The sequence below is a fragment of the Heterostelium album genome (genome assembly GCF_000004825.1).
Source record: "Heterostelium album PN500 unplaced genomic scaffold PPL_scaffold9, whole genome shotgun sequence".
In the NCBI taxonomy this organism is placed as follows: domain Eukaryota; phylum Evosea; class Eumycetozoa; order Acytosteliales; family Acytosteliaceae; genus Heterostelium; species Heterostelium album.
Window position 1 is genome coordinate 1,405,556 of NW_008805071.1, and position 20,074 is coordinate 1,425,629.

Sequence of the window (20,074 nt, forward strand, 5' to 3'; positions counted from 1 at the left end):
GTGAGTCATTGATCAAGCCAAACAAATCACTGAGAAACATAATATTGTTTGGATCGTTGCGTACTCGGTCGGGCGTTGCATCCAGAAAATACGAAAGCAACTCTCTACTACCACGTCGCATACTCCAAGTGATAAGATCTTTATAGCGATCCGTAGAGATGTCGACCTTTTCATAGATGTACTCTGAAATTTTTAAATTTCCACACTGAAGTGCAATGAATAGATTATCGACTTTCAGAGCGCATCCAAAGTTCTCATGAACGTGAATGAGTACTTCCAATTTGGAGCTATAGATTGCACTGTTTATCCAACCGGATTGCATCGAATTTCTAGCGGAATCACTGATATGTACTGGATTCTGAAGATTGGTGTTTTCAAATCGACCTTTCACCATGTTGATCAGTTCGATATTCCCGTACTGAATGGCTTTCGATATTTTGCTTTGGTTTATCACAAGCTGTGAATTGATAAGTATATAACGAACCAGTTCCGTATTTCCTTTGGTGATGGCATCTCCCAATGACTTTTCTGAAAATTGTGCCAACTTTTCCTTGTGTAGATAATATACTAAATCGAGGAATCCTCTTTCCACAACTGTTTCCATAGCTTCATCAGGTATCAAACTGATAAACATCCGATCATCCATTCCATTAGCTAGGAACAGGTAGTTTCTAAATCTTTCCAGTATATCCAACCTATTGAAATGCAGACACTTGGTTATTGCAATTGTATTTGGCACTTGTTTGGCTTCACCAAGTAGATATTCAATCATTTCACTATCTCCATTCGCCACTGACATTGGTAGTGCCAATCCCCACGCTAAACTACTCCATCGGTTGACCAACCGCTTCATTAGATCCAAGCCATCGACTTTGTTTGCAAGTGATTCCAACGATCTTCGCCAAAGAGCAGGATCATCGCAATACTCATGCTCAAAGAAATACTCTACGATATCCAAATGTCCAAAGTAGGCAGCCATATTAATGCCATCTTCAGTCGGATGCAAATGGAATGGTTTACCCATGAGTTCCTGGACACACGCCAAATGTCCATGACTGGCAGCGACATCGACAATCGTTCGTGTTTCACTTTTCCAAACGGTACCATGTGATTTCGAATGTCGCCAAAACAGCTGAAGCAACTCCATATTACCCTCGATCGCAGCGTTGGTAAGAGTTTGAACAGTCACGGGAATATCGAGTTTGCAATGGAGGTACTCTACGATCTCGATGCAGCCTGTGCGTGTTGCCAACTCCAAAGTCACAGGATACGAAGGATGAAAGAATATCTTGGCGTTGCTATATTCGGCAACCTTGAGAAACAGCGGGTAGTTTTCACACCGCTGACACACCAGCTTTATAGCGTTGAAATCAAAATAAACGTATTCTTCACGATCGATCTTCTCATACAAAAGCGATGGGTAGTTGAGAAGCATCCAATGACCAGAGATCACTTCATCATATTTATAGACAGGACCTAATCTAATTTTCACTGCACTATGAATTTCATATATCTTTTCGAAAACTATTGATTTTATTACTTTATTTCTCCAAACATTATAAAATGCTCTATCACTCATTTTTCCATAACTAATACTAATGATATGATATCTTTTTAATAATATACAAAATAACTACTATAAAAAATAAAAAAATAAGAATAGAACTAAATTTAATTAGATTGTTTAAAAATAAAAAAATAAGATTGATTAGTTTTTTTAATTTTTTATAATTTGATTTATTTGCTTGGGGGTGAAACTCTGATTGTTTTGGTGAAAATCTTTAGAGCATGAATAAAAAATATATAAAAATAGAAGTATTAATATTATTTACATATCTAATGTCATACATAACCAAATAAAACTTAAATAGTTTGGTTGATGTGGTCATAATAATTATAGAGGATTCAAGAGAAATCCAAAGTGTACACTCCATCTTCGACCTCTTGATCATACAGATTCGATCCATGAGCTCTGAAAGCTTTTCGGAAGATACTGTATTCATTGAATTTCCCATCATGGAATACGAAAACACTCTTGGCAACATAGATCTTTTGACTGTGACCTGAAGCATTGCATTGACCAACTGAAATCCTGTTGTGAGTCTCCGAGTTGAACCCATACAAATGATCGGACTTTCTCGAGAATCCAATATGATTCGTGCTGTCGTCGGAGAGATACATATTGACAGTGGCATCTGATTTAACTAAATTGTATAACTGTCTATGTGCTGTCATTGAATTTGTCGGAACCAAATCGGCATAAAAAGCAGTTTTGGTGGACATATCATATAAACCGGTAAAACTAGTGCTCATTGATATGTAATCTTGACTTTAAAGTTATTATAATGTTTAATGAAACTAAAAAAAAATAAATTATAAATCAAACATTACTTACTTATATATGTATTTCATTTAAATAAAATAGTAACAATTAATAATATAAATTATATATAGTTGGTAGAAATGTATATAAATTATGAAGATAAAACCTTAAACAACTTGTAAATCGGAAATTAAAGATTACTAATTTTAAAATAGGGAAAACATTGAGAATTTGTAAAAATTTAGTTTATTTGTTTAGCAATTATATTTTTAGTATAGTATTGCACTACTAATCCGGAGGTATCATTGGTATGAAGTTTTTTTAATGGTGAATCTGATGTTATTAGCTTGTTGATGATATTTTCGGATTCATTCACTCCTAACTAAAGATTTCGTTGTGGAGCTACTCTGTTGTTCTATTTCTTATAAACAGTAGTCAACTTGAACGAGCCATATATATATTCTAAATATTATCCAATTGTTGTTAACATTGGTGTTATTGCTGCTGCTGTTCTAAATAGTTGATTATCTCTGATTGCTTATTGGATTCGGCTATATAGAGAGCAGAGTCTAAACCTGCTGTTGTAGAGTGAGTGCAGTTCTCATATAGATATTTAACAACATCTATATGGCCTTGAACGATTGCAGACTCTAACGCTTTGTATGTGCATCCTTCAGTGCGGTTTTCATTGAGGAATCTACAAACTTCGAGGTACCCTTTGGAAGCAGCGACATCCATTGCTCTTGTCAATCGTTTATCTTGCTTTACTGCTGGTTTCACCAGTTGATTTAGATATTTAATGATCTCTAGATTGCCTTGTTCAATAGCGGATACCAATGCCAATGCCATATCTTGACTCTTCTCTGCTGCGACTACTCTTCCTCTACCACCTCCACCACTAGCTTGATTCCTCTCTAGTAAGAATCGAATGATGTTGATATGACCTGATTTTGCTGCGATGGCAATGAGATGTGTAGGCAACTCAAACTGTCGAGTCATATCATTGAACTTTAGATACTCGACAACTGAAAGGTGGCCCTGTTGCACAGCATAGGATATCGATGCTTTAAATGTATTTCTTATCTGTTTGGGATGAGATTCTATGTAGCTCCTAAGTGGTTCTAAATAGCCATAATATGAAAGATCTATTGGTGATAGAATGAGTTGATTCCACTTTAAACTCTTATAACCACTATTAACAGTATTGATCTTTACTACATAATTAAATATTATTCTACAAACATATTTAATCTTTATCAATGATATAAATAATCTTGTATTTATCATTACTACTATTAACTATTTCTTTCTTTTCATTAATAAATAATATGATCATTAGCATACTAACCCGCAAGCAGTTTTTTCATTAAAAATTAAGTTTTTTGGTTTATCTTGGTTATTTTTTGTTGTTTGTTTATTAATTAACTAACTATTATCTATAAATAGAATAGTTGGTTGTATATAATATTTATATGTTGAATGAATTATTCATTAAATTTATTGTTTAAAAATTATGATAGAAATGAAATAATTAATAAAAGTCAAGTTATTGAAGAAAGAGATAATAACAAGAACAAAGATAGCAATAATCATTATAATAGAACATTGTTAAATTATATACAGAAAAAGATATTCAATTACTTGTTTCATGATATTGGTATTACTTTTAGATGGAAGTTATCTTTGAATCTGGTCTCAAAGCGATGGTTTGAATTCATGAAGTTAGAGGTACAAAGTTACTTCAAGGTGGAATGTTCGCCTGTCAGCTTCTATGGGTTCTGCAGGCTGTATGACTACGAGAAGATGTTGAATCCCTACTGTATACTATCATATTCTAACAATATCATTATCAACGTGCCCACCTTTTCTATCTTTGGAATGGTTATCATGCTGGAGAGTCAGTTTCTCGATATCTTTAGGCGCATCGTCTCGGAACACTCGAACATCTCTATCAACTACAACTACGATACCAACTACAAGCTACTCGATCAGATGATCGATATCATCAATTGTCATTGCAAAACGATATCGTTTGTCGGCGGACTCAACCTGACAACCGAGCAGTTTGTTGAAACGCTCAAGATGATAACGATACCAATCACGGTGTTGCCAGCGGTCGAAGTTCCCGGTCCCACTTCCTTTGGCTATATCACTGAGTTGTTTAACATCGTACAACGCCAGACACAGATGGAAAAGGTGAGACTCGTTCAATACTACCATTCGATCCGCGACGATTTCCAGAGTATAAATTCCGAGAACACCTGTTCGAAACTCTCGTACCGGTTCTTTAGTTCGACACACCAACACCCGATACCAACAGAGTTTTATCACTTACTGAGTCGGTGTCTGGCTGGCGGTCAACTCACCAAGCTTGTTCTCACGTTCAACGTCTACGAACCGAAAGTACTCGACTACATTGTAAATAGCAAAACATTAATATCGCTGCATCTCGAGAACATCCTCGATGACTCGATGATTGCTCCGCTACTCGCCAATACCACCCTGAGGAAATTGAAACTTGCACAAAACTTTAGGTTTAAATTGCTCGATACGCTTCCAGCCGTGCAGATAGATACGATCAACACGAGCGTTCGCTATCTCAAGTTTGATCCATACGTTTCGATTCCATCGAGTGATCGATTCAGTATATTCTTTTATCCCACGAAATACTTTAGCAATCTAAACACTCTGAAAATGCGGATACTACGACCGGAACATCAAGAGTGGCTCTCGAACTTGGGCAACGATCAAACGATTCGTCACCTCTACCTAAGTCAAGGTTATCGTACGAATTTCGATCAGATCATAGTTGAACAACTAAAAATCAATAGTAGACTAGTCAGACTTGACATTGGCTACTACTTTACCGATATAGATGACATCGCTCGAAGATTCTCTGATTACATCGATTTAAATCGATCCATTCAAATAATATCCGTATGTAATAACGAACTCATCATTAACAACCTGAAATCTGAATCCAATCAATTTGTTTTCTACAAACTAATCAAAGAATATGAAATTTATTTTTTTGGTAAGAAATTAAGAAATAATTAAGAATTTATTAATATAATTATAAAAAACTAACTAACGAACTTGTTTATTTTTAAAATATAAATATCTTTTTTAATAGTTCGGAGGTTACATCAATCAAATTCATTCTAATAAAAATTGATTTTTTATACTAAAAATACTTAAGCAGTGGGTGGACTCATGAATAAATGATCAAGAATAAAATAACCACGCTAGAATTGATTGATTTTATTCTTTTTTTAAAAATTACTTGTAATCATATGATTAGTAACAAAGATAAAGAGACATAGAGATATGAAAATAAATAACTTTATATTACAACTAATACTTAAAAATACACATCCTCTTGGAATTTTCGATAAGATGGAAAGTTTTTTAGATAGATGTGGTGTAACTTATGACCAGCTTGAATACCCGAGATTCTCATTGGTAGAGTTGTCTTTGGTCAGTTGGGAGTGGTTCAATACAATCTCAAAGATGTTGTACTACTTGGAGTTTTCGATAGAATCACCCAAGGTAATTGCAGTCTATCCGTGTCGAGAGAAACACTATAACAATCGAAAGCGCTCGCAAAAACTAAATGTTTCGGTGCTTGCTAGCAAGTACAGTTTGCTGCGATTTGAGAATATCAGTTGCATGATGCTGGTCGATGTATATCCGTGGAAAAAGACATTCGACGCCTTATTGGAGCGATTCTTTAACAACAAGCTACTGAAAACCGTTATAGTGAGCAGTGAGATCACTCTCTTGCAGAGCTTCATCGCCAAACACCCGGCCAAAGGAAGATTCCAATATCAGGTGATACCGACCATCTCCAACAACTTGGCACAGGATTTGGTCAATAAGAATATCCAGTATCTGGTGTCGCCAAAGAGTGGAGTCGAATGGCTAGAGACTGTTGTAGACTGTGACCTCGATGAGATCAGCTTGTCCAACACCATTGACCATATGAAATTCATTGAGAAATCGGTTGGATCCTATCGTCACACTAGACTCCAGACCTATCAATGGTCAGATAAAATTACAAAGGAAGCATGGCTGCGTGTGCATGAACTCAGCTATATTGGATATCTTTCGATTACCGTTATCGATCCAGACAGTCTTGCAGCGATTCTAAATGGACAAACATCACCTTATCTTCAGAGACTAAAGTTGAAAACCAATTTCAATAGTGACACCGAAGAGTTTACAAATGGAGTGGATCGACTAATGACAGCAATCAAGAAAAACAAAACGATTACAAACCTTTGCATTTCCGATTGGCGACAATCAAAGCGAATGGTACAACCAATTAAATCACTCAAAATAGAAAAGTCATTCTCCGACCTATTAGTAATCAATAATACAATCACCAAATTAAAACTGATAAGTTTTGTTCATTGCAACAATGCTTTTATCGAATCGCTCGGTACATGCCAACTCAATACACTGAAAGTAATTGTTATGGAAGGATCTATTTTCTCTGGACTCACCAAGTCGTTGCAATCCAATCAATCGATTACCAGTCTAACAATGCAATTGGTCAGAGACAATGATAATACATTGAATTTAACGAAATCACTCTTGGATTTGCTATCGACCAACAAGAATATCTATGAATTGAATCTTACAAGATGTAGTCTATTTAAACTTGAAAAAGATAAAGAAAAGCTCATAGACATTTGTAAAAGACAAGATACATCACTGGTACATCTTCATCTTGACAAATATCTAGCTCAAATTGTAATGCCAGCTTTAAAACTCGAAAAACACAATAATTTAGATAAAAGAGTGGTCATACATTCACAAATCCATTCATAATAATAATTACTCATCCAGAAATTAAAAAAAAATTAAAATTAAAAATAAAAAACAAAAAGTTTTTTTTTTGATCAAATGTGGATCTCTGGTGTCCACAAACATCTTAAAAATATATTAGTTTGCAAAACAGGATTCAGATTTTTTTTTACAACAATTTTAATTAAACAGGCCAAATACCACAACGATATTTTGATTAATTTTTGCAAAAAAAACAGGGTCATTAAACAGGTCACTTCTAAATTAGTAAAAATTAATCAAAAAAAAATGACACAATCTCCAGACTAAACAAGAATATTCTAAATTACTTTTCCAAAGGTTTTGTTTACATCTTGAAAACCAAACTATTTAAAGTGATTGTAAATCAAGATTAAATCATTCAATCCACCAACAATTCTAAATTAACAAATAATAATATATTGTATAATTTTGTATAAATAATAATATTTATTAAATTAAAAAAACATCAACAACAACCAATAAATAACAAATAAAAATGAGATTACTATTGGCATTCTTTATGATTGTCGGTCTTGCTGCCGGATCAAGATTGTTTGCCGAGAAACACTACCAAAATCAATTCACCAACTGGATGGTCGTCCAAGATCGTCAGTACGATGCCTATGAATTCCGTACTAGATACAGTGCCTTCAAGGACAATCTTGATTTCATCCACAGATGGAATGCCGTCAACAAGGAAACCGAACTCGGTGCCACCGTCTTTGCCGATTTGACCAACGAAGAGTACCGTGCCGTCTATCTCGGTATGAACGTCGACGCCTCCAATTTCGCTGCTCAACCAGCCACTTTGGATCAAGTTTACCAACCAGTTCGTTCCACTCTCGATTGGAGAAACAACGGTGCTGTCGGTCGTGTCAAGGATCAAGGTCAATGTAAGTTTTATCTAATATAATGTGTAACAACAAAAACAACTATAAATATTAATACAATTGATTCACTGCATTTTTATAGGTGGATCGTGTTGGGCATTCTCAACTACTGGTGCTGTCGAAGGTGCTCACCAAATTGCCACTGGAAACTTTGTTTCACTCTCTGAACAACAATTGATGGACTGCTCACGTTCCTACGGAAATCACGGTTGCCAAGGTGGTTTGATGGATAGCGCAATGTCATATATCGTAAAACAGGGTGGTATTAACACTGAAGAATCATACCCATATGAGATGCGTGACTCCTACACCTGCAAGTACAATCCAGCCAACAACGGTGCCAAGCTTTCCGGTTACTCCAACATCAAGCGTGGATCCGAAGCTGATTTGGCTGCCAAGTTGAACATCGGTCCTGTGGCTATTGCCTTGGATGCCTCCCATTCCTCCTTCCAACTCTACAAATCCGGTGTCTTCTATGACCCAGCTTGTTCATCGACCTCGTTGTCTCACGGTGTATTGGCTGTTGGTTACGGAACCGAAGGATCATCTGCCTACTGGATCGTTAAAAATTCCTGGGGTACCAGATGGGGTGATGCCGGTTACATTTGGATTGCTAAGGACAGAAACAATCATTGCGGTAAGTATTTTAAAACTAAGTTAAAAAAAACATCACAACCTCTATGATTGTTTTTGTTTTTTCAAACATATTAACAATTACTAATTCTATACATTCTTTTTTAACAATTACAGGTGTTGCAACTATGAGTTCAATTCCAATTCACGTTTAAGAGTGTCTATTAAAGATACTTTTAGATTTGTTTTTTTTATAAAACTAATTATTACTTTTAAAAAGTGTAATAAAATATAATTCTAAATATACATATAAATAAATAAAAACTTTATTCTCATAAGCTATACTGTATATCTATATTTGTTAGAAATTGAATAATCTATATTTCGTATTCTGTCTGCTGATTTTAGAAATAATTGTATTTGCAACAGCCAAGAAGTTAAATTTAAAAAAAATTTAAAATATTTATTATAAAAAACAAAAGGCATGTAATTTCATTGTTTTTATTATGTTCAAAATGAATGAATCAAACAATAATATTGAAAACTTAACTCATAATATAGATAGTTTAAATGTTGATCAAGATAAATTTGTTACAGCGCTTGATGATGAATCAACAATATCAAACAACAAAGACAACAATGTAAAAAATGTAAATTTAGAGTTTCAAGAACAAGACAAAATGAATATAGATTCCGATAAACATTTAGATGCAAATAACATTAACAACGACAACAACAATAACAATAATAATGATAATGATAAACATTTAGATAATAACAATAATAATAATAGTAATAATAATCAAAAAGTAACAATAATAAAAGATAAATATTATTATGAAAGAATACAATGTTTTTTACATAATGATAAACTACAGTTTATTTGTTATGATTGTAAACGCTATGTTTGTTCTCAGTGTGTGGTAGGAGAGCACAAAGAACACACCATTGAGAACATGGTGAACAACACACAACAACAGATCGATCATTTAAATCAATTGAAACAATACAACTCTAAAACACAGCAAGTATGGGAAGACCTCAAAAAACTATCGAAACAATACCTTCATCTACAATCACAAGAACAAGAAATCTCCAACACCTTTTCTGAACTACACAAGTCTCTACATGAAGTAGAATCGAATCTAACGAATAAGAATATTATAAAAAATATATTATAATATCAAACGAATCAAATCCATATAATAATAAAAATGTATATAAATTTAAAACAATATAACTAATTAGTATCTTGAATATCAAGATAAAAAACAATATATCAAGATAAATACTTTTGATTATTTCAAACTATCCGATTTTTTATCTAGATATTTTCTAAAGATAAATATTTATTTATCATTCTTTTAATTCTAAACTAAGTCTACTATTTACTTTCTTATTATTTTTCTCTTTCATTCTTTTTATTATCAAATAGTTATAAATGGAAAACATAAACGAATATATTTTAAATAAAATATTGTTATATTTGGATCCTGTTAAATTATATTTTAATTTTGACACGATAGTACCAACTAGAACACATGAATTCGACTGTAAACCAAGAACATCAATCGTTGACATTGTATTGGTTTGTAAAAGTTGGTTCAATGTGATTTCCAAATCACTATGTCATCTCGATGTGAAATTCAGTGATACTCTTGCCATTGAAGATTTCGTGATGACAATACAACCTACACACATCAGCAAAGCCAAGCCACCAATTGGTCCTGAAGTAAAGTTAGATGTGCTCTATATATACAACCATCGTACCATTGGTGATTACTATACCAAACGATTTAAAGAATCGAGAATCATCTATCTCAATGATGCCAAATCGATATTCCAGTCGAATAGCTTTAGCTTGTTGAAGTTTAGTAACATTAAATCTTTGGTGATCCGTGATATCTACCCATGGAGAAAGAGCTTCGATACGTTCCTAGATAATATACTGAACAATGGTGTTTTAGAAACAGTTACATTGATGTCAGAGATCGTCTTGCTGGAACACTTCATCAACAAACATAAGACAGCAAACAGATTCAAGTATCAGCTGATTCCACTTATCTCCAATGAATTATCTAAAAAAGATATATCAAAGGCAATACAATTCGTTAATAAGAATAGTGATAATATCAGCTTGTTAGAGACTATAGTAGATTTAGATAGTAATATAGATAGTAAAGTTGCAATTAGTCATTTGAAAATGATAGAGAAAGAATCAACTCAATTGGATAAGCCAACGATTCAACTCAATTGTCTTTTCGATTTAAATGATAACAATTTCAGTCTAAAAGGATTAACTACCATTTACAAATTGGAACTTACCAACGTTTCAATTAAGAATCTTACATCAATTCTCCAACTAAGGATGTCAAGTTTGAATGTATTGAAATTCAAGCTGGCAGATCATGGAACCGATTACTCTGATCTCTATTATGAACAATTCAATCAACTATTCCAAGCACTGAAAGATGATAAACATATTGAATCACTATCAATCGATGGAAATCTAAATGATAGTCTATCAACTGTACCTCAAGAACCAATTACTAAAATGTTTGGTAATCTTCTGTTGGAAAATCAAACATTGACAAGATTAAAGTTGAATCATTTCTACAATTTAAATCAGCAATTCTACTCGTCGTTAAGAAAGGTCTCTCTGAGATATCTCTCTTTAATGATGTTAAATAGAGAACATGCAAAGTTGTTGATAACATCATTAATTGACAATCAATCAATATATATGTTATCATTGAAACACCATTACACAATGACAGAGACGGAGCTTGAAATTTCAATTGCAGATCTAATTGTATCATCAAATCGAACGAACCTATATATTCTACAAATAAATAGGTGTCGTGCACTCACCAACGGTAAACACATAATAGAAGCACTTAAACAGACAACAAACACATTAAAACATCTGATTGTTGGTAAATCAATTTGCATCGATGAATTGTATACAAACAACAAACAAAAAATGAATATTAAAACAATCATTCATAACAATAGATATTGTTAAAATTGAATAAAATAAATAAAAAATAAATTTATTTTTATTTTAATCAAAATTTAACGATCAGATTAGATTTGCTTTAGTGTTAAATTAATTTATCATAGATTTTAGTGATTAATGTATTATTACACTTTTTATATTAATTAATTTACTATTTTATTTTAATTTATTTATTTTATAATTAATTGGACAAAGAATGAGTGTGATGGTATATCTGTATTATTGATGGGTAGGATACACCAACTATCCAACTCAAATGTCTTTTCACCCTATAATCATTGTGTAAAATAGGTCTTCAAATTTAGATAAATAAATCTAAACTCAATCCATTTCATCCTATAAAAGGATATTTAGAATGACGATATCAAATTTGCCACAAAAGAAAGAAGAAGATTTTTGTTTATTCTTTAAGTGAATTAATTCAGTAGGTGGTAGTGGTGGTGGTATTTCTCCTCTTTTCTATTTGATTTTATTTTCAATCCCCTATACCTACACTCACACACAAAACAACACACATCACAAATCACACACCATAAACAAATTTCATTTTAATTAAAGTTTTTGCTTGCGTGAAAAAAACAATAATGAATTCAAGCTACTATATTGGACTATTGGAATATTGGCATATTTTTCAGATGAAGGATTGTTTGACCAGTCTGATCAATATACAATAAAAATTATAATACCTCCTCTGCAAAAGTAAATCAAATATTAAACATTATTCATATCATTTTTAGATGTAATCAAAGGAATTTTATACTTTGATTTCAAAATAAAAAAAAAAAAAAGTTTAATTAATTTAATAAAATTAAAGACAAGATTTACTGATTTTTATTCAATTATAAAACCATCGAAATTATTGATGCTTTGATCAATTAAATTTTAAATCTAAAATTAATAAACATTAATGTTGAAAGATAGTTTAGTTAGTATACAAAATAATAAAATTCAATCGTCTGTAAATTCCAGAATTGAAAGAGTAAGGATTAAAATAAAAGAAAAAATTTTTATAAAAAATACACTATTTATTAACTATATGTACATTTAAATAAAAATTAAAATAGGTTTTATCTCATTTGGATTCATTTGTAATTGGAAATTCAAATAACACAGATGAATCAGTTCAACCAAATTCCGTGGTTGGCTATAATATCGATTTTAATTATTTGAAGTCCATTGTAACGCCAGTCCTTTACAGAGAATTCAAAAATGATTTTCCATTCCAGTTAAAGAAAATGTTGAAAGAGACATTGGAATTTGTCAAGAAGAATGGTCAGATCAATCAATTCAATGTACAAATGAGATTGCTAATTTCAGTCTCCAAAACAATTATATTCGATTTATTCAACCAAAAACTATCAAACTTTTTCAAATTGGAGATGGTTCCACTTTTTGCACGTCCATATTGTGCATCGATCAAGGCACTCTATACCAAGCACTCTGTAGTTACTATTATGGATTGCAAATCACTTATTGGTCGCAATGAAATCGAAATCATTCATGGTGATAAGACTGGTCCACTCTTGACACTCGCCAAATTCCTTTTGCAAAACGAACGTTCACTCTCTCACATTGATGCCATTCCATCATCGAATATCGGTCTCCAAACCAATTCCATAGCCAACTTTTTGTCATTCCGACTTTTGACTTCACTCTTTGAAGTTAGAAATAATTTGAAGCTCAACGAATTCAAAATTACATTGAAAAGATTCCATAAGAATGAATTAGAGAACAGACAACAATCGACATCACATTTAGAACACCAACAGAATGAACATCATCACTTGATTCACCAAATCAATACAAACAGTAGTTTTGCAATTAAATATGCCAATGCTCACTTGGAATATCAGGTGCTAAAGTGTATCACTGAATTCCCAGAATCTACCAACCTCCCCATATTGAACTATCTTATTCTTCTTGACACTGTAGTAAAGATTCACGATGATTTGGGCTGGATTCTAGCGAATCGATTAGTATCGAATCATATTGCAGAGTCAATTCCAATCCTCATCAACGATTTAGTTAACAAACTATCACCATTTCTTTCGAATTTGATTGGTCTATTTTAATTAATTCGATCGTCAAAGTTATTATTTTTCAGCAATTAAAAAAAAATAATAAAACTATTGGTTAGACCAATAGTTAACAAAACAAAAAAATATATAAAACAACATTCTAATAATAAAATTTTAAAAAATTTCAGAAACTATTTTAAGTTATTAAATATAATATTATTATTTTTTGGTTTTTGCACCATCAGTTAGGTAGAGAATAAAAAATAAATACAATTGTTAACACTCACTAAATTTAGTGTGGTCAAAAAAAATGTTGTTTGATGTGGTGTGAAAAACATCAACACTTGATTTATTTTTTGTGAGAGATAATATTGGCAATATTAATAAGCTGAAGTTGTGTGTTTATTCGATTCAATTAGAATTCCTTCAATTTTAAATGTAATTCAAAATTTTAATAAATTAAAATTAAATTATATCTTTAATAGTGTAAAAGTAGTTTTTCAATTTTTACAAATGATTTGTAAATCTCTATTCATTTATAAATATATAAGATTATTTATAGTAAAAAATAACAAATTTACAACTTTTATAATAAATAACAATCAACATATTTAAATATATATTTTATTGCTATTTTAAAATAAAATAATTACTCGATTACATTATTTAATAATTTAGTTATCTTTTTTTTAAAAAAATAATTATCTAAATGTAAATAAATATTATAATTATTGTTTTTTATTAGAAATTAAATAATATATTATTATTATTATTATTATTATTATTATTTGAAAGTTATTCTAAAGAATGGAACCACATATTGAACCGCATGCAACGATTAATAACTATGTGGATGTTTATTATGAGGAGGAGGAAGATGATGGAGGTGATGAAACACAGGTTTTAATAGAGGGTGGAGAGTTGCTGATTCCCAAGGATATATCGATACGATCGGAGCGTGGACATAGTTTAGGTCAAAAGTCAATCTCTACTATTGGATCATTCATATTCATTGTCAATCAGATCTATGGACCTGGTGTACTTTCAATTCCAGTGGTATTCCAACAGAGTGGATTCATCTTGACAATGATATCACTGACATTCTTCTTGCTGGTATCGTGTTTGGCCTCCACCCTGCTATGTGAATCACTGGCGTTGATTCCAGGCAACAGGAAATTTGACAAACACATCGAGTATAGTGTTGCAATCAAATACTATTTCGGTAACAAATGTCATTTTCTCTTTCAAATCATAAATAATCTATGTATACAATGTTATAATATTGCGAGTATTGTAATATGTGCACAGGTAAATATATATATTGAATTTTAAACTTGCCATTTATATATATACTAAAAATAATTATTATTATTTAGTCAATAGATCAATTCTTTCTATTAATATTTAAAAAGACATTTGCTTTGAATATTTATCCTCATTTCGAATTCCTGTCTACCGATGACATAACATCACTCTATACATCTGGATCCATCAACATTACCATTGGATATCTTTTAATATGCTTAATATCAATACCGACTTCCTTTATGAATCTAGATGACAATGTTAAAGTAAAACATAACAACTATATTCTTTATCTCTCTTTAATATTTATATTAATGTTTTTTTTTTTTCTATAATTCTAGATTGTACAAACATTATCTTTTATATTCTTATTTTTATTACTTGCAGAGTTTATTATACAATTTATATTGAATGGTCTGGAATTGGATAGAGTTCCTGTGGTTGGTGATAATTTCGGTCAGTTGGTCAGTGTTTTTATCTTTTCTTGGGCGTATCCTATGTTCATACCGTCTTGGGTAAACGAAAAGAAAGACAGTGTCAGTGTTAACAAAGTAGTTTGGGCAAGTGGTGTATTTTCATGGTTTGGCTACCTCTTCATTGGATTGCTATGTGCTCTCTCCTACCAGTATTTGGGAACCGACAATATCCTAACGCTGATGGGATTACCGCCATCACCACTGATCACCAGAATCGCATCGTATCTCTTCAGTCTCGGTGTGATAATGCCTGGCATACCTGTTTGTTTTATTACGACCAGGTACAACCTGTACGTAGGTCACATCTGTGGTCGCAAGTCATCGTATTTCTGGGGTGTAATTGCACCTTGGTTGATTAGTTTCGTGTTTTGTCAGCAACGTATATTCGCACAGTTTCTAAATTGGTCATCATTAATATTGAATAGTGCAGTAAACTTTATTATCCCCTTCATTGTCTATCTAAAAGCTACTTCTTCCTCCTCTAAACTACGAAATAACGACCACGATAATAACAACAACAACATAGTTAATGAATATGACAGATACGATGAACAAAAGATAGATAATACCATCTCACCTGTACAGCCTTATCCAAAACGATTCGAAAAGTACAATCGACACATTACAAAAGCGATACTTTTGATAACAGTTACCGTTTGTCTATCTCAGATTGTCTATGATATTGTATTGTCTGTACAAGGACATGATATATTAGATCATTGATCAGCTGATTAGATCAATCAATTGATCAACAAACTCCAATAATATTAATAATAAACATATCTAATATATATATCTACAAATCTTGTTTATAAATATTAGATTAAAAGTCTTGTGTTGTTTTGATTTCACCAATTCACACAAAAAAATTTAGTGAAAATAAGATGAAATTCCACAAATTTTTAACACAGATATAAATAAATATTCCAAACCTCAATCAATGTTGTATCTATAGATGAGGAAGTTAATAATAATATAAATGCTATTGTATCCCTTAATACAATATAGTATCAATAATTAATTATTTAACTATAGGAATTAATCATTGATAGAACAGAGCAGATTTTGTTGTCGATAAATGTGGCATTGAATATAATATACCAATCAAAGTATTATTAAATTTCAAAAATGATAAGTACCTAACAAAACACTATCATGTTCCGCACAGATAGTTAAAAATTAGTACTTATCAGCATTTGAAACGTTACAACAACAGTTTAATTGATATGTCTCCCGATTCTAAATTAAAAAACAAAAGAAAAAAATTGAGAATGATAGGATTTAGGTTAAACACAAATAACTTGATCACAATCATAATCAAAAAAAAAAACACAGAATCAATAAAGGAACATTCGCACATAAAACCAAAGGTGGAATTATGACAATAACCATTGTCATAGTGAAACGATATACAATCCCTGTGAGATCATAATACAAAGTGATCACACGACACAAAAATAACAATGCCACGCAATGACAACCTCTCTTTTTTTAACCCCTTTGTCTATTTTTGACACACCCAAAAGAAGTAAATTTTTATTAAATATAAGATAGATTTGAATCTTAAATTAACAATATATTCAAAATATATAATTCATATTAAATAATAATTAAATATTTGATTTTTTATTTAATAATTTTTTGTAATTCTATTTATAGAAAGATGTAACAATTTAGGAATATTTGTAATTTCCTACCTTATTGTAAATTATTAAATAAATAGTTATTCATATCAAATCTGGTTGGGTTGAAATAAATTGGTGTAGAATCTTGATTTCCCTGGGATTCAATAATTGGTAAATATTCCAAAGGGTATAAATTAAGATTATTCAGTTGAGGGGTAGTCACTTCAACTAAGTTTGAATAACAGTTGTTTATAATTGGTTGTTTTTGAATTTGATTATTTTTGTTCAACCTCTCAAACTTTACTTCTTTAGGGGTTGGTTTGGTAATCTTCTTCTTTTCTGGTGAGTATGGTATTATTCTAGGTTGACATACTACCTTTTTAGTGATGAATTGTAGGTAGTATTTTCTTATCACCATTCTGACTAAACTTAAATCATATACTGGAATGAAATCGGCCTCTGGAAGATAGGACACCATATAACGAAGATGAGATAGATCTCGTTTTTTGGAAGAGTCCTTGGCAATAGCTGGAAATTCAACTTCATTTTGGAGAATTCTTGGCTTTGATTTATCATCTCTCTTTAAAGTGATGTAGGAGAACGCAATATTGTTATTGAAAGGGGAGTTTATGTTTTCCAGTTGAAATTCTTTTGAAACTCCGGTTTTCTGATAAGTCGTATTCTGACAAACTCTTATCCATTCTTTAGGTTTGTTTCTATCCTCTAAACTTTTATAAAATAAAATAATAACAACAAATGTATCATTATCTGTTAATAAAAGTAAAGAAATAATAATTAGAATACTTTTTTTTAGATAATAAATAATAATAATTTAATTTTTAGATATTACAAAAGTTTTTGATTGCATCTTCTTCATTTGTATAAACTCTTATGTTTTCAGAGTGACCATCTTCAAATACAATTTGGATATGACTGAAGATTCCTCCATAATTTAGAATTTGGTCAAATATAAAATTACCTTTTACTCTTAAATATAAATCATCCATATTAATAAAATTCTAAATTGAACAAATGGTAGATTTTTTTTTATTTATAGTAAAAGAAATTGGAAGTAATAATTCAAATTGAAGATCAAGTCGACTTTTAATAGTAAAGGTTAAATTTATCACTGTTATTTTTAATATCTATTATTTGGTTTATGTTTTTGCCTTTCTCTTTTTTTAGTTATCAAGAGAAACGGAAAATCAAAAAAGTTCCCAAATTGATAAACTTTTTTTGCTACACACACATATTTATTTTTAGAATTCCATTGGACAATTTTTTGAATTTCCCATGATTTTGTGTATTGAACATTAGTAATAAGTTAACTTTTTAGACTCAATATTCTCAATATTTGTATAATTAACAACAATTATATCATAAATAGAAAAATGTTGTTTTTTATTTTTTCAACAAATTATATTATTTTGAAAAAAAAAAACCATAACAAATATGAGAGAGAAATGCATCATCATTTTACTATTCTTATAAATTATGATTTAGATTTTAGATAAAAGGTGTTTAATTATTTTGATTGGTTATTACGATTTAAATTTAATCAAGAAGTTGAAATTTGAAAAACAAAAAAAAACAAGAAATCAAATATAGTATCTTGTTTAAAAAAATATATCAACTACTTGTTTGAATTTCCAAACAATTTATACTTTTAGATACTTTTCAAATTGTAAATGATAATTAGGATTTTCTGATATTTGAAAAAAATAATTAAAATAAAATAATTTTAAATTGTTTATAAAATTTTGATTAATAATATAGTTATATCTAAAAAATCTTTTAAATTTGTTTTTTTAAGATCTTTAAAAAAAAAACAAACAAATGTCTAATTTTTTTGAATTATTTTAAATAAATAAAAAATGTAAAATTTAGTTTGAAAAAAAAAAAAAAAAAAAAACAAATGTTTATAAATTAATTTATTAATTAAATAAAAAATGATACAAATATTATATTCAACTTTAAAGTAATAATATAAAGATATTTATTTATTGAAAATAGAAAAGATAGATAGATAGAACGAACATGTTCAAAAGAAAAAGAGATGTAGATGAGGGTGCCACGAGCATTGCAATTGACATTGTCAGTCATCAAAACAATATCAACAATCAATTCAATCATATAAATAATCTAATATATAACAACAGCAACAACAACACAAACAACAACAATGCTTATTTAATGAATTATAACAACATTAATGATAATAACAATAATCATACAACTCAAAATGAAAGTTATAATGAAGTTGTTGCTGATGACGATGATAATGACGATGTTAAACTGAAAATAAGAAGATTGCATATCGGAAGTAGTAATAATGGTATTGTTGTTAACCATTATAATAATAATAATAATAATAATAATAATAATAATAATAATCAGCAGCACAATAATCATTATAACAACCACCATCATATCCAACACAATAATCAACATAATCAACAAAATATATATAATAATAATAATAATCATCATCACAGTCATGCTAATAATATACATGAGAACCATTTAATACTTGAGCAAGAACAGCAACAGCAGCACCAACAATATTTAAACTATATAAATCAACAACAAATAAACAATAACAATTCATTAAATCAGTCTCTTTCAAACATTCATATATACGACCAACAACAGCAACAGCAACTACAACAACTACAACAACAGCAACTACAACAGCAGCAGCAGCAGCAACAACAGCAGCAGCAACAACAACAACAACAACAAAATGTAAATATTTTTAAAGAAAATCCTATAAATGATTCGAATCAACAAGAACAGCTGCAACAGCACCAACAACCATATTCAAACCAAACACATAACAACTCATTATACACCGGTATAAATAACACATTACGATTAGCGCACATCGACCGAGTTAGACAGAAATACGGTTTGAAACCACTGGACAATGCCGATAACAATAATAACAATAATAACAACACAACATCCGGTTCACCATAATCTAAATAAACATGTTTTAAAACCAATAGTATTTAA

The 20,074-nt window shown here is 30.6% G+C and overlaps 8 protein-coding genes across 8 annotated transcripts; 5 read left to right on the plus strand and 3 right to left on the minus strand.

The window, feature by feature from the left end:
- Positions 1–12: 12 nt before the first annotated feature.
- Positions 13–2,412, minus strand: PPL_09076 (ankyrin repeat domain-containing protein; the record flags this gene model as incomplete). Its single annotated transcript, XM_020579874.1, has 4 exons — positions 13–183; positions 569–1,610; positions 1,955–2,329; positions 2,396–2,412. 4 exons carry the CDS (start codon positions 2,410–2,412, stop codon positions 13–15), a joined length of 1,605 nt encoding a protein of 534 aa, XP_020430549.1.
- Positions 2,413–2,818: 406 nt separating this feature from the next.
- Positions 2,819–3,973, minus strand: PPL_09077 (uncharacterized protein; the record flags this gene model as incomplete). Its single annotated transcript, XM_020579875.1, has 3 exons — positions 2,819–3,537; positions 3,614–3,632; positions 3,965–3,973. The coding sequence occupies 3 exons, from the start codon at positions 3,971–3,973 to the stop codon at positions 2,819–2,821; spliced, it is 747 nt and encodes a 248-aa protein (XP_020430550.1).
- Positions 3,974–4,315: 342 nt separating this feature from the next.
- PPL_09078 (uncharacterized protein) lies at positions 4,316–7,156 on the plus strand (the record flags this gene model as incomplete). Its single annotated transcript, XM_020579876.1, has 4 exons — positions 4,316–4,386; positions 4,750–5,357; positions 5,625–5,872; positions 6,155–7,156. The coding sequence occupies 4 exons, from the start codon at positions 4,316–4,318 to the stop codon at positions 7,154–7,156; spliced, it is 1,929 nt and encodes a 642-aa protein (XP_020430551.1).
- Positions 7,157–7,649: 493 nt separating this feature from the next.
- On the plus strand, positions 7,650–8,831 carry PPL_09079 (C1 family peptidase; the record flags this gene model as incomplete). The annotated part of the gene is made up of 3 exons (XM_020579877.1): positions 7,650–8,046; positions 8,126–8,680; positions 8,794–8,831. 3 exons carry the CDS (start codon positions 7,650–7,652, stop codon positions 8,829–8,831), a joined length of 990 nt encoding a protein of 329 aa, XP_020430552.1.
- Positions 8,832–9,131: 300 nt separating this feature from the next.
- PPL_09080 (uncharacterized protein) lies at positions 9,132–13,707 on the plus strand (the record flags this gene model as incomplete). The annotated part of the gene is made up of 5 exons (XM_020579878.1): positions 9,132–9,408; positions 10,143–10,353; positions 10,492–10,659; positions 10,753–11,428; positions 12,700–13,707. 5 exons carry the CDS (start codon positions 9,132–9,134, stop codon positions 13,705–13,707), a joined length of 2,340 nt encoding a protein of 779 aa, XP_020430553.1.
- A 753-nt stretch (positions 13,708–14,460) lies between these two features.
- Positions 14,461–16,157, plus strand: PPL_09081 (uncharacterized protein; the record flags this gene model as incomplete). The annotated part of the gene is made up of 4 exons (XM_020579879.1): positions 14,461–14,709; positions 15,030–15,224; positions 15,300–15,583; positions 15,860–16,157. 4 exons carry the CDS (start codon positions 14,461–14,463, stop codon positions 16,155–16,157), a joined length of 1,026 nt encoding a protein of 341 aa, XP_020430554.1.
- Positions 16,158–16,613: 456 nt separating this feature from the next.
- On the minus strand, positions 16,614–18,066 carry PPL_09082 (uncharacterized protein; the record flags this gene model as incomplete). Its single annotated transcript, XM_020579880.1, has 3 exons — positions 16,614–16,673; positions 17,433–17,639; positions 17,926–18,066. 3 exons carry the CDS (start codon positions 18,064–18,066, stop codon positions 16,614–16,616), a joined length of 408 nt encoding a protein of 135 aa, XP_020430555.1.
- A 1,030-nt stretch (positions 18,067–19,096) lies between these two features.
- Positions 19,097–20,038, plus strand: PPL_09083 (uncharacterized protein; the record flags this gene model as incomplete). The annotated part of the gene is made up of 1 exon (XM_020579881.1): positions 19,097–20,038. The coding sequence occupies one exon, from the start codon at positions 19,097–19,099 to the stop codon at positions 20,036–20,038; it is 942 nt and encodes a 313-aa protein (XP_020430556.1).
- Positions 20,039–20,074: the final 36 nt, after the last annotated feature.